The sequence below is a fragment of the Pseudophryne corroboree genome, chromosome 10 (genome assembly GCF_028390025.1).
Source record: "Pseudophryne corroboree isolate aPseCor3 chromosome 10, aPseCor3.hap2, whole genome shotgun sequence".
NCBI lineage: Eukaryota > Metazoa > Chordata > Amphibia > Anura > Myobatrachidae > Pseudophryne > Pseudophryne corroboree.
The window spans coordinates 99,828,390-99,843,806 of NC_086453.1; the positions used below are offsets into that span (position 1 = coordinate 99,828,390).

General features: G+C 45.2%; 1 protein-coding gene across 4 annotated transcripts in view; it reads right to left on the reverse strand.

The window, feature by feature from the left end:
- Nucleotides 1-7,503: 7,503 nt before the first annotated feature.
- The window catches only part of FOXR1 (forkhead box R1), a 39,711-nt gene continuing 31,797 nt past the window's right edge, over nt 7,504-15,417 (reverse strand). For 3 of the 4 annotated variants that reach the window (XM_063942641.1, XM_063942642.1, XM_063942639.1), the window contains exons 5-6: nt 10,824-11,056; nt 7,504-7,723 (exon numbers count right to left, since the gene is read on the reverse strand). In XM_063942641.1, the coding sequence (XP_063798711.1) occupies nt 7,695-7,723; nt 10,824-11,056 (262 nt within the window). In that variant the 3' untranslated portion in view covers nt 7,504-7,694. The remainder of the gene's footprint in view (nt 7,724-10,823; nt 11,057-15,417) is intronic. The other variant, XM_063942640.1, reaches the window with a different exon arrangement.

Sequence of the window (15,417 nt, forward strand, 5' to 3'; positions counted from 1 at the left end):
CTCCAAAATAACCAAAGGAAAACCTTGATAGACAAACAAATATCAGACGCTATGACTCCAGAATTCACCCCCTGCTCGTCACTGTTGAACAAATTATCTGATATGTTTTACAACACCTTTGAATATGTAAATTGGGATTGTTAAAGTTGGGATATAAGACAGGGTTTGGAGCAGTCTTTAGTTAGTGCAGAGGGAAAGAGACAAGGAAGGATCCTAAGACATCAGAAGAAGGTAGCTATGCATTTAACCCTCAATAATTCTTGCAAGTGTACAGTATGTGTGTTAATTGTTTAAGTTTGTAATATTGTTTGTGTTTGTTTAATATGTACTGCAGTTAATAATAATTATAGGATTTATTATCATTGTGTTTTTCATATCTTGTATTTTGTATACCTAGAATAAAGTGTTATTGAAATAGAGCTATTATTCCATGGTTCAAACTCATTTTTTGGAATCTCTAAATCATACAAATCTGCATATATTATATAAGGCTCTGCAAAGTTGGACAATATATTTATACCCCTAAGGTATAGAGCATTGATATATCAAATGAGCCAGAAGGATACATCCCTGCATAAAGTATATTTACCATGTGCACAGATGTATTGCTTGGACAGTAATTGTTTTCAGTAGCTATATTCATACCCACATAGTCAATGAGCCAGGATTATATATCTCTGTAAAGTATAATTACACTTTACCTTGACATATCTCTTGGACAAGTAGATATATAATTCCTAAACCCAAATGAGCCAATCACATGCATATGTATAGGAATGTTCATATAATGTACATTGCTGTGTGATTGGACTAGTGCTAATCTCTGCCCCTTTAGCTATGAGCCAACCTAATTTGTAAGCCTATTATAATATATTTGCAGATGTAAGATACATAAAGCATAAATCAATATATGATATAATAAATATATATTATATAAGATTCCACGCTGTCCTTGTCTCTGTAGTCCGCAGGGACAGGGGGTGTCTGTGCCATGGATTCACATAATATATAACCACTTCACCTAGTGTCACATGGTTACATCCCTTAATGACATGTGACCACGCCCACGGCACGCAGGCACAGTACCACTGAGAAAAAAATGCTGTGTGCACCACAGGTGTCAGTAAGAAGTGTCTGTCAGTAAGTAGTGTTTGTGTCAGTACATTTTGCATGGTGTCTGTGTCAGTAAGTTTTGTGTGTGTCAGTAAGTAGTGTTTGTCAGTAGGTTTTGTACTGTGTGTGTGTGTCAGTAAGTAGTGTCTGTCAGTAAGTGGTGGGTGTCTGTGTCAGTAATACCCCTTTCACACTGCAAAAATAACCTGGTATAGACTGGGTATATTGCTGGGTCGACACGTTCCGATGTGTGTTGTGAAAGGGGTCATGGGCGAATTCTGGATTGCCTGACCCAGTAATTCAACCCTGGAATAAAGAAGGGTTATTCTCGGGTTAAATACCAGGTCCGGTGCAGTGTGAACGGGTCACCCAGGTCGATGCAACCCGGGACCCATAGGGATGATCTCATCTCCCAGCACCGCCTCTGCACCTGATGCCGACTCCATCTCCGCCCACAGATGGCAACCCGAACCGGCAAATTGCCGGGTCGGGTTGGCGGTGTGTAGGGTCAAATGCTGGGTCCCACCCAGGAATGGACACATTTCCAATTCCCAGGTGGGACCCGGCATTGTGATGTGAGAGCGGTATAAGTATTGTGTTGTGTGTGTGTCAGTAAGTAATGTCTGTGTCAGTAAGTTTATCTGTGTTGTGCGTGTGTGTCAGTCAGTAATATCTATCAGTAAGTGTCTGTGTCGGTAAGTTTTGTGTTGTGAGTGTGTGTGTTAGTAAATAGTGTCTGTCAGTAAGTGGTGATTGTGTCAGTTAGCTTTGTGTTGTGTGTGTGTGTCAGTAAGTAGTGTCTGTCAGTAAGTGGTGACTGTGTCACTCACATGGCATAGGCCACACCTATTTAGACCACACCCACACCATACTGATCACACCCCCACATCACTAGTCACACCACCGCAGCGCTGGTCACACCTCCTGCCGAGGCACACAATAGGCCCTTCCTAAATTTCAGCTCCAGGCCCATATGGACCTTAATCTGGCACTGACTGCATTGGACTGGTTAACAAAACTGAGCTCCTGTGCACGGAGGCGGGGTTATAGAGGAGGCGGTGCAAGGCATCCTGGGAACAGTAAAAGCTTTAGCCTGTTGGTGCCTCGGATCAAGATCCAACTCTAAACCCCGATGTTATTCCCTGTGGAATCCAGTGCATCTCGCAGAAAGAGATTTAACGAAGGTAAGTTCTTACCATAAATCTCCTTTTTTGTGGACAAATGGCAGGGGACTGAGACGCTGTTTTGGGTACCGAGACTCTTTTCATAAGCTCAGTCATAGATTGTTTTAAGAACTGCGTCTCTTTCTCATTGCGGGACAATTTTGTAGAAATATTGGAAATCATTCCCCTTATGGAGTCCAGCCATGCTGGCTCTGACCTACTAGCCTGGGAAGGGACAGTACATTGAGTACCCACTGGTGAACCCCCTGGAGAAGAGGAACACTATGCCTTACATGAATGACATTCTTTGCCGAACATACTGTAATAGTGACAGCATACACACACAGGAAAAGGTTAAAATGCACAATTAACCCACAAAGAGCCCTTCCAGGGAGACACAGAGAAAGTATGGAGCCAGCACACGGCGCCCTTACCGCTAATTCCAAGCTTAGCCGAGTAGCGGACTAAGTTCCCAGATTGGGGACTTAGTAGACTAATGATCGCTCCCCCCCTGCTATGACCCCCTGGTACCGCTGAGGTAACCTGGAGTCTTTCCAGAGGAGCTGCGCATCCCTGTCAGTCAGCGTCTGTGTCCGCTGCAGAGGGAAAATGGCGCCTATGAGCTGCTGGATCCGCTCATAGTGAAGCCCCGCCCCTGCAATGGCACGCGTACTTGCCGCTTTTTATTTATACTGGCTGAGGTAAATTTAGTGCTTAAAATGAAGTCAGCCCCCTTTTAACTCTGTGATGCCAGTCTGGGTACTGTGTACACGTATAGTGTACTTAGACTCAGTTCGCCCACTCAGAAGCTTTGCGTCTGCACTGTGTACTGAATTTTGAGACACAGCCGCCCCATGAAGAAGCCGTGTTTCTCCGTACCCTTGTGCCGCCATAATGGCCTGCGACCCGCTAACCGGGGCGCCAGCTTAGTACTCACCACTCTTCTTTCTTCTGGCTCTGTTAGGTGTGGCGGCGTGCTGTGGGAATGTATGTTCGCCGTGGTGGGGCTTGCGAATATTTCCATCAGGAGCTAGTGTCCTGTCAGCGGAGAACGGGATCATTAACCCTTCAAGAGGTTGGGCCGTTCTCCCCCCTAAGTCCCACGTAGCAGGCAGGCTAGTGCCATCCAGGGGTGGTCTTCAGTATGCCGACTGTCGGGATCCCGGCGCACAGTATACCGGCGCCGGAATCCCGACAGCCGGCATGCCGACTCTTTCTCCCTCGTGGGGGTCCACGACCCCCCTGGAGGGAGAATAAAATAGCGTGGAGCCCGCAAGGGGCTCATTTGCGCTCGCCACGCTGTAGGTATGCCGGTAGTCGGGCTCCCGGCGCCGGTATGCTGGTCACCGGGAGCCCGGCCGCCGGCATACCATACTACACCCGCCATCCAGTACTCCCTGAAAATAACAAATATATAAAATAAATGCAGAAAACTCTTCAGGAGCTTCCATAAGCGTGACTTGCTCCTCCGTGCACATTTTCTAAACAGTCTGGTAGGAGGGACATAGAGGGAGGAGCCAGCGCACACTGTCAAATTCTAAGTGCCCAAGGATCCTAGTGGACCAGTCTGTACCCCATGGTACTAAATGGATTCCCAGTATCCCCTAGGACGTAAGAGAAATAGTATTTTATCCATAATATTTCCATGCCAAAATAATTTAAAAGATTTTTACTTCATTAGGAATCTCATTGTCTCTGGAGCATAGAACACAAGTATTCAGTGTTGTTACCAATTTGAAAGGACTTCTTGTATACATAATTGCTTACCTAAATAATAATTCGCTACGGTCTGTGTGGTCTCCAACACGCACACCCCAACCACTCCCACAGCTAGCAGACAGGACAGACTTAGGAAGAGGACCCAGCCGCCAGAAACAGGCTATGTACAGGAGCGGGGAGGCAAGACCAAATGTGTGTGGGGGGGATTGGATGGAGCAGGACAGAGCAATAAAAGATAGAGGGGGGGGGGCAAAGTGGGGGGCAGACTGAAGTGACCCAGCCAATGGGTTCCTTTACTAGTTATATTTCTTCTGTGAGCTTTATGTTTTAAAGTGTAGGAAAGAAGGTACTATTTTACTCCATTATTATTAATTATTATAAATATACAGCAGCTAATGGGATGGCATTTTAGCACTGTAACTATTGTAATAGATGCAACATTTGATACCATGGAATTCTGATTGAGCGCCTGAAAAATGTCTGTGGACTGGATGGCACAGTACTTATATGGTACAAATAATTTCTCACCGGCTGGTCACAGAGCGTTTTGTCTGGCGTACATTCATTGTCACCAGTGCCACTGCCATGTGGTGTCCCACAAGGATCTTTACTATACCCCATGCTTTTTGCAGTATACATGCTACCACTGGGTGAAATAAGCAGACGTCATGGCTTGGTCTACCACTGCTATGCAGATGATACACAACTGTACCTGTCCTTTGATCTGGGTACTCAGAACCCAATAACAACCTTAAATGGCTGCCTAGCCGAGCTCCAGTAGTGGATGAGTGCCAGTTGGCTGCAACTGAATCCTGATAAAACAGACGTCCTTATGATAGGACTGCAACATCATAGGACAAGACTGCAACATAGCCAACCAAATGGACTTATGCTTGGGGATTCAGAATTACAAACCACTGTGCGGAATCTCAGTGTTTTCTGGGATGGTGGCTTCACACTTAAACATCAGATATCAGCAATCATCAAATTCTCAATCTTTCATCTGCGGAACATAGCCAGAATCAAGCACTTAATTCCCTCTGAAGATTTGCCAAAAGTCATACATGCATTTGTATCATCTCTATTAGACTACTGCAATGCCCTCTATCTTGGCCACCCATCAAAAGAATTGCACCGCTTACAGCTGCCAGGCTGATAACCAACCAGCCCCGTTCCAGCCGCATATCACCCATTCTCTACTCCCTCCACTGGCTGCCTGTAAGATGGCGAAACGTCTTCAAGATTGGCTTACTGACTTTCAAAGCACTACATGACCAGGACCCAAGGTACCTAAAGCAGCTTCTGAGTCCTTACTGTCCCACTCGATTACTGCAATCTGTAGATGAAGGACTTTTGGCAATACCAAGAATCTCCTGTAATTCCTCTGGGGGTCGTAATTCATGAGACTCTTGTTCCATGGAACTCTCTTCCCCGCACAGTGCGAGAGGCCCCCACTCTTGAATCCTTCAAAGACAGACTCAAGACTTTCCCGTTTACTCAAGCATTTCTGTAATGTCCCTTTAGTATCTCCATGTTCTCTGTATTTTATGAAAAGCTTTTCTGTACTGTATAATGTTAATTCTGTTAAGTGCCTTGATGCCTATTGGAGAAAGAGCGCTATATAAATAAAATTGTTATTTTCTGGAGAGATATGGTAACAGGGTCTTGATGTTTAGAATGTTTATCACCACCACAAAATTTCTCCCGTGGCACATACATCATTTAATAAGAGCTGTTTATATCGCGCTCACATATTACACAGCGTTTTATAGAGAATATATTGGTCAATCACATTTGTTCCCAGTGGAGCTTACAATTTATATTCCCGACTACACACACAGGTTAGTTTTGTTTGAAGCCATTTAACCAGTTAATGACAATGTTTTTTGGATTGTGGAAGGAAACCTGGGTAGTGGGTACCCAGGAGAATCTCACGTGAACACAAGGTTATCATACAAATAAACAAATAGAGCACCTAGTGGGAACTGAACAGAGCCCCTGACGTTTTCACTTTGACCATTATACCAACTTCCTGGCCAACTAAGAGTAGAGTTTTAAATGGAGTGTATAAAAATTGCAAAGATGCATGTAAATGTACTAATTTCATTCCTGTGCAGATTACATCTATGATTTGTAATGCTAGAAAGGAAGCATACCCTTTACCATAGGCAACACAAATGGACCAATTTACAATTTGGGGGGATAGCGTGTATCTTATCACTGCGCTAACAGACATCCTGCATCAGTGCTTAGTGCAGCAGTGGAGGAGGTCTTTGCTGTGAGATACATTCTAAAAGGCAACCACAGGAGAGGTGTTCTGCTACCCTCCAGCGATCTCTGTCCTGGCTGCAGCAGCGCTCAGCTGATGCCATACGGTACTGCTCCTGGTGGACGTGCTGCCCATGTATAAGACCTTGCAAAACAAGAAGATCTATCACTGGACTAATGGTGCATGCGCAAAGATGGCAGGAGCCGGGACTGGTAACATGCTTTGCCATCCTCAGATAGCGCTACTTGTTAGGGGACAAGCAATGAAAGCTAATCTTTCCACTGCTTAGTAAGTGCCCCATAATACTATTATACTGCACAAGCCAATGGCACCATGTGAGAAATAGGATTTCTCTATGAGCAGCTTTTTAATACATTTTGGGGTAAGGGTAATAGCCCCTTTTTTGGTGAAAATGCTGATAAAAGGGGTTAGCATCACCACTTGATATATGTACCCCTTAGTAACAAATTAATTTAACATACCAAATTATGCCTAGACGTCCTCTCACAGGGGTTACATACATTTTACCGGTGGACAGGACGCCAGCTGTCAATATCCCGACAGCGGACTCCCACCCGCCAGAATGTCGGCAGCAGGGTGAGCGCAAACAGTCCCCTTGCGGGTTCGCTGCGCTCGCCACGCTGCAGGCTCGGTGGCTCACCACAGGATCGATTCCCACTCTAGGGGTGTTGTGGACACCCACGAGTGGGAATAGTCCTGGTGCGCCAGGGGTTCAGTCTGTCGGCAGTCGGGATTTCAGCGTCGGTATCCTACACACGGGATCACGACAGCTGGCATTTTAACTGCAAACGTTGCACAGAACATAGACAGAAGCCAGTACATGCAGAGGGAACACATGGGGGTATATTTACTGATGTGCGGGTTTTTAGAATTGGAGATGTTACCCATAGCAAACCAGATTCTAGCTATTATCTTCTAGAAGCAGCTAAATAAATGTTAAGAAGACTCTGATTGGTTGCTATGTGCAACATGTCCACTTCTAAAAACCCGCACTTTAGCAAATAAACCCCATGGTTAGTCTCAATGCGGCAATAAAACGCTCTCTGAAATAATAATTTAGGCACCATCAGAAATTACTAAACACTGGTTACTTTGCAAACCCCACCAGCAACATTACATGCTGATATTTATGCTTTAAGACCTCCGGCTTTTCTGACTTACAAGACTTTAGGAGAGGAATTCAAAACATTAACATTAAAGGAACAGGAAGACAATACAAATGGTGTATACTTATTTTAATGTGATACATATTATTTGTGAATAAGCAAACCCAGTGCAACGTGAGAAACAATATTATTAGAATAACCATAGAATGAGGATTGCTTTCTTGGGGCGTTTGGGGGTGGGGGAATCAGAGAGAGTCTGCTGAAAACGCAGGAAAGAAAATATTTGCCAGGAGATTCCAATCTTCACATTCCAAACATCAACTCCATAAGTGCTGCAAATAAAAACAGCGGCATTAAACAGATGCATAACTGATATTGTGCTTTAGTTGCAACATATTTTGTACAATGGGCAAGAAAACAGATGGAGGACAAAATAAAGTCTGCTGTTACTCATAAATCTGATTGGTTGATATAGGCAACAACATATTCTATAGCACAATGCACCACGATGCAATATAGGGCCCAATTCAGAGATGCACGCTAACCCGATGGACAAATACCTTTATATGGAGTGTTTAGTAGGGTTTGCTCAATATTTAGTAAACCTAGCATGGACAAATTCCTACCTTGTAGACCTTGCTGTATCCACAAAGGGTGCAGGGTATGAGGTGCACACAGGACCCTCTTGGTCAAGGAAGGCCCCCTGATGCACACACTGCAACCTCAATGTGTGCCAAGCAGGCACCTCCTACTAAATAGGTGAGATATTTGTAAATTCCGACCAGGTCAGCATCCCGACGCCGGAATGCTGACAGCCGGAATCCCCGACAGACGGAATCCCAAAGGAAGTATAGCTGGGAGGGACAGGACTTCTCTGCGGATAGGGGGAGTTTTAGGTGCCACTAGGGTTAGGGTTAGGCTATGGGAGTGAACGAAGTTGGGGTTAGGCTATGGAAGGAGCGAAGTTGGGGTTAGGCTATGGGTGGGAGCGAAGTTAGGGTTAGGCTATGGGAGGGAGCGAAGTTAGGGTTAGGCTATGGGAGGGAGTGAAGTTGGGGTTAGGCTACGGGAGGGAGCGAAGTTGGGGTTAGGCTATGGGAGGGAGCGAAGTTAGGGTTAGGCTATGGGAGGGAGCGAAGTTAGGGTTAGGCTTAGGGAAGGAGTGAAGTTAGGGTTAGGCTATGGGAAGGAGCGAAGTTAGGGTTAGGCTATGGGGGGGGGGGGGAGTTAGTGTTAGGCTATGGGGGGGAGAATTAGGTTTTGGCACTAAGGGGAGAGGGTTACATTGTAGGCTGTGGAAAGGTGTGTGTGTGTGTGTGTGTGTGGGGGGGGGGGGGGTTAGGTTTAGGCTGTGTAAGGGAGGTTTAGGTAGAATACTTAACTCACCCCTGTCGGGATTGTGACCATCGGGATACCGGTGTCTGTATTGGGACAGCCAGCATTACGTCAGCCGGAATTACATACAGATCCTGCTTCAGGTAAGGGGAACCCTCCCGCAATTCTTACACATTTATTGTGTCATTTTTTTCTGGCTACAACAATCCTAATTCCAAAAACTATAACAGTCTTACCAGGATAACAACTATACTTGCAAAAATAAATGCATGACATGGAGGCATGGCTGAATAAGCAACTCGTGTAGAAAAAGTTATGCCTACAGTAGGTTTGCAGGTGGTAAGTAAAGGCATATCAAAGTGTATATTATTTTGTAAACATTACATGGCTTAGATTGTGTAAGGCCAGGTACCCATCAGGACAATCGGCAATCATGCTGATAATTGGGGTGATTTCCCTTCGCCGCGGCCTATCACAAGTTGTCAGTACAATATTTAATGAACAATGAAACAATCTATCGTTCTGTCCTTCATTAATATGCATAGACACACACACGATAGCGTTTTACTGACCGTGCAGTGTGGTCAAACAATATTGTATGTTGTCCACGGAGCGCGCAATTGAGGGTACACAAAAGACATTTTTTTTATTAAAGTACAACAAATCGTCCCAATATCGGCCCTCATTCCGAACCGATCGTATGCTGCGCTTTCTCGCAGCGGTGCGATCGGGACTAGAATGCGCATGCACTTCATTGCCCGGCGACACCCGTCACCGGGCAACGACACTGACAGTGGAGAAAGCGGTTGCAGCGGCAACCGCAAGAAGATTGACTGCAGGAAGGAGTTTCGGGGCGTCAACTGACCGTTTGAGGCCGTTTCAACTCTTCCCTTTTTCACCAAAAGTAATGTTGATTAAAGGGCCCTACACACTGGATGACATTTTAGAAAGATATTAAAGATATTGTTAAAAAATGAACGATATCATTCACATCGTTCAGTGTGGAGGCACCGTCGATGAACGATGCACGTCCCCACAGTCTTTCATCGTTGGTCTATCATCATCTACCATTGCAAGCCAATTTGGACGATATAGATGTTTGCAATGTCAAATCGTTCATACAAATCGTTCAGTGTGTATGCAAAAAATTGTTACTAAAAAATCGTTAATTGTTCATATTGTTCAAATCGCCCAGTGTGTAGGGCCCTTTGGAGGACAATCCACATTGCACACTTTAATGAATATGAAAAATAAGGCTCTGTGGCCAAGCTGAGCCCCTATTAAACCAATGACTAACCGGTTTATCGAGCCTTCTAAAGAGGACAAGTGCAGAAGTTGCCCATAACAACCAAACTCTAGCTATTATTTATCTAGAATCTTATTTGTTGCTCTTGGCAACATCTCAGCTTGACTCTTTTTTAAGGTTTGATAAGCTTGACTCTTTTTTAAGGTTTGATAAATATTCCCCTGGTATGTCTCACTGAAAGGTCTCATCCCACAAGAAAGCATGTAATATTTGCATGTGGGTGTAGAGACACTTTGCTGCTGAACCATTTACTGTATATCAGAAGTTCCCAAACACAGTCCTCAAGGCATCATAACAGGCCAGGTTTTAAGAATAACCAAGCTTGGGCACAGGTGACTTAATTAGTACCTCAATAAACTTAATTTTATCATCTGTACTTAGCCATGGATATCCTTAAAACCTGAACTGTTAGTGTGCATAGAGAACAAAGTTTGGGAACCACTGCCTTATATTAAACCACATGGCTACCCTTAAGAGCATACTATAATAGGGGTACCATGTCACAAAACTGAAAACTTAATGCAGTCAGCTTTGTAACTCATTTAGGGGTCTATTCATGAAGCAGTGAAAAGTGTGGAGAAATGAGCCTGTGGAGAAATTGCCCATAGCAACCAATCAGCACTGAAGTAACATTTATAGTTTGTATACTATTTAATTGTACGGGGCATGTTCACTTCTCCACTGTTTTCACTGCTTCATGAATAGACCCCTTAGTGACACTTAAGTACTGTTAAAATATTACAGGAAATAGCATGTTCATTTTAACTGCTTCTTATAACATCTATTATAACCTGGTTTGTTCATACTCCTTCGCAACACACGTAGTAACTCATCCGATAAGGCATGCATCTCAGTGCGGAACTTTCTCCGTCCCTGGCGGGTTAGTTTCCACAGGCAAGCACGTCTATGTCCATCAGCACTCTCCCAGCCAGCACTCTTCTCAAAACTACTGCTGAAGCAAAGGTTGTGACGGACCGTATTCTTCCAGCCGTCTGGAGCAGCACGAAAAAATGGAAACTGCTCCCTAAGAATTGTAGAAAGTAAATAGCTTGTATCAAATTGGTGCATAACAAAACTAGATCCTGAGTGAAGAATAGGATAGAACATTCACAAATACTGTATATGTATGTGCCCCATTCCATTCCTGGGGTTTGGATTTGGATGGGAGAGAAAAGGGTAAATATAAATTGATGCTCTTGTGACATAATTGGTATGTACCAATTTTACAAACTCATCAGCCAACCTACAGTGACAGTCTACTACTGTAGAAAGGCAATAATACAAAACTAAACTTGGGACTGGATCGTGTTAAGTGGGTAGTTTAATATCTCGCATGCACTATTGAACTTGTCTCATTTTCTGTCCTGCAATTGAAAAGCAAAACTGTGCCGCTGGGTTTTCTTCATTTCTGGCCCTTATTGGAATTCCTCCCAAAGGATGTAGTTCAAGAGCTGACACTACTCCCTGCCTTATCTTGTACTGTAATCACAACCTAATTCAGGTACTGTCATCCAAACAGAACCCTGCATAGACACTAGGGGGGGAATTCAAATGTTTGAAAAATCGGTTGGGTGTCTGTTTTTTTCCTATCTCATAGACAGGAAAAAACAGACACCCAACTGACTTTTCAAACAATTGAATCTCCCCCTAGGGGTCTGATTCAATTTACCCGAAAATTCCCCTGCCTGCAAATGCTGCATTGAGCAGTTCCGAGCAATTCTGAGTAATTTTGGTCACTTTTCACGTGCAGGTGAAGTGGCATTACTGTCAGTGATCACGCGTCGGAGAGATATCCATCTATATAGATCTCCTGAATTATTTATTTTCCAACAACTTATCTGGACCCCAACATGCTCTTAAAAGCCCCATTTTCAATTACTTAGGTTCACAAACCTACAAGCTGGTCCATCACTAACTGACTTTGGGGCCCATTTATCAAAGATCGCATATTGCATGTGATCTGGGCGGCATCTTACCACCCAGGATCGCATTGCAATATGCGATCCAATCGGCGGCATGTATCACCCTGCAAATACAGGGACAAGGGCTCTGAAAGGAGCCCGTCCCTCCGATGTGCTGAGCGGGGTGTCCGGGCCTCTGCACATGCGCAGTCAATAGTGGCAGCTGTGCGCAGGGGCCATTTCCGGCGGAGGGTTCCTGTGGAACCCTGCTGTAACTACATCCCGCGATATGTAGCCCATAGGCTACCGCAATCAGGATAATCAGGAGATTGCGGTAGCTGCGGGTCTGCCGAATGTATCATTGGCCTGCAGCCAGCCCAATGTATCATTCCCGATATCGATACACTGGGCTGGCTGCAGGTGACAGTGGAGGGCAGGCTGCAAGTATCGCTGCGATCACTCCTTCATACATTCGGGGGATACCTAGTATTTGCGGTTAGACCCCAAAAACACCCGTTTACATAGCCACAAATACTTTTTGATACATGGGCCCCTTAATTATTGACTCCTGGACACAGTTTATGAGAAAAGTCTTGAGTTTACTTCTTTCTTTGAGTTAGGAATAACGAGATAGAAACCTAATAGTAAGTTGCCTGTATTAACTTTATTGAACTTAATGTTTGAAAGCACTGACTCTCATAAATGTTGTAATTAGTCTAATTTATCCACTCTTATTCTTGGCGCTGCCTGTGATTTATTGTCTCTTCAGCTCCTTTTGCATACGATGTATCTTTTACTATCCCAGCCATTCCTGCAGGATCCGACATATCACGAGTGCGGCTCTAGGGTGATTCGATCCGATGCTCACGGGAACGCGCATTGGATCGGGTGTAAAGCACAATGAAAATGCCCAATTTCACCCAATATATCGTCTCCAATGCCCGAATTGGGCTGAAATCGGCCATTATCGTTCTAGTGTATGGGGCCCTTTACAGAAGTACAGTATGTGGAGACTGTAGATGTAACTTAAGTTGGAACTCTCTGGAAGGAACATCACTGACACAGGTGGGAGGGATCAGAGGGTGCATCAACAGTCATTACATGACAAAGTGATGACATCATTTTTATCAGCAGTTGACTTTACAGATTCTGGTCTGCGCAACCATGACGAATTATACATATTTGGGTTGTGGAACAGAAACATAGAAATACTTTAGTGCATAGCCCTGTCTGCATGTTAGTTGTGCGATTCCAATTGGGAAGGTCTCTGTGTCGGGGTATAGTTCGGAAGCTGAAAAGGAGATTTATGGTAGACTTACCATAGTTATATCTCTTTCTGCGAGGTACACTGGGATCCACAGGGAATACATTGGGGTGTAGAGATGGATCTTGATCCAGAGCCACCAACAGGCTAAAGCTTTAGACTGTCCCAGGATGCATTGCGGGGCCTCCTCTATATAACCCCACCTCCAGGCACAGGAGCTCAGTTTTGTTAACCAGTCCAATGCAGAAGTAGGTACGAGAGAAGGCAGATGTTAGTCACATAAAACCACGTTCTCACGACAAAAGAAGGGACCAGCGGCTAATGCCATACAAACCCAAAGAAGCTAAGTGCGTCAGGGTGGGCGCCCTGTGGAACCCAGTGTACCCCGCAGAGAGATTTAACTATGGTAAGACTACCATAAATCTCCTTTTCTGCAGCGGGGTACACTGTGTTCCACAGGGAATACATCGGGGATGTCCTAAAGCAGTTCCTCAAGGGAGGGGACGCACCTTAGCGGGTATGAGAATCCGGCGTCCAAAGGAAGCATCCTGGGAGCGGAAGTATCAAAGGCATAGAACCTAATGAACATGTTCACTGAGGACCATGTAACCGCCTTGCACAATTGTTCTGGGGACGCGCCACGGCGGGCCGCCCAAGAAGGTCCAACAGACTGAGTAGAATGGGCCTTAATAGCTGCAGGAGCTAGGAGCTCAGCCTGCGCATAAACTTGTGCAATCACCATTCTAATCCATCTGGCCAAGGTTTGCTTATTCGCAGGCCAGCCACGTTTGAGCATCTGACATCCTAATAGAGGCAATCCTCTCCACATAAATATGGAGAGCCCTTACCACATCCAAAGACCGTTCTTTGGAGGACAAATCAGAAGAGATGAAGGCCGGAACAATATCTTGGTTAAGGTGAAAAGATGACACCACCTTAGGCAAATAACCTGGGCGAGTTCTAAGCACTGCCCGGTCACGATGAAATATCAGAAAGGGTGGACGACAGGACAAGACGCCTTGGGGGGTCATTCCGAGTTGTTCGCTAGCTGAATTTGTTTGCAGCGCAGCGATCAGGCTAAAAATTGGCAGTGCGGCGCAATGCGCACGCGCGACGTACGGGCACAACGAACGATGTTGTTTTGCACAGGGTCTAGTGATGCATTTCAGTCGCACTGCTTGCCGCAGAGTGATTGACATGAAGTGGGCATTTCTGGGTGGCAACTGACCATTTTCAGGGAGTGTGCGCAAAAACACAGGCGTGCCAGGAAAAACGCAGGCGGGTTTGTGGCGTCAAATCCGGAACTGAATAGTCTGAAGTGATCGCAAGTGCTGAGTAGGTTTTGAGCTACTCTGAAACAAAAAATTTTTGCAGGCGCTCTGCGATACAACCGTTCACACGTCTGCTAAGCTAAAATACACTCCCAGTGGGCGGAGGCATAGCATTTACACGGCTGCTAAAACTAGCTTGCGAGCGATCAACTCGGAATGACCCCCTAAGTCCGATACCGTTCTAGCAGAGGGTAAAAACCAGTAAAAACAGTACCTTGGCTGTGAGCCATTTAAAGTCCACTGTCTCAAGAGGTTCAAATGGAGACTCTTGCAGGGCATTCAGGACAACAGACAGATCCCATGGAGCCACAGGAGGGACATAGGGAGGCTGAGTCCGCAGTACACCCTGAGTGAATGTATGAACGTCAGGTATAGACGTAATTTTTTTCTGAAACCACACCGACAAGGCAGATATGTGAACCTTGAAGGAGGCCAGACGAAGTCCTAAATCCAGGCCTTGTTGCAAAAAAGCCAGAAGTCTGGAAGTACTAAAGTTGTAAGCATCGTAATTCTTAGCAGCACACCAGGTGAAGTAAGAATTCCAGACCCTATAATAAATCCGTGCAGAACCCAGTTTGCGGGCCTTTAGCATAGTTTGGATAACCGCCTTGGAGAATCCTTTGGCTCTCAGGAGTGAAGCTTCAAGAGCCATGCTGATAAACCCAGTCTGGCCAGGTCCGGGTAGACACAAGGGACTTAAGGATGAGGTCTTGGCGTTGAGGAAGTAGAAGAGGACGCTCTATCCAAAGACCCTGCAGGTCTGGAGAAACATTGCCTTCTGGGCCACGCTGAAGCAACTAGAAGAAGTAGTATTCCTCTTTCTTGCTTGAACTTCCGTAGTACCCAGGGCAGAAGTGACACTGGAGGGAACATGTAGGGCAGCCGAAAG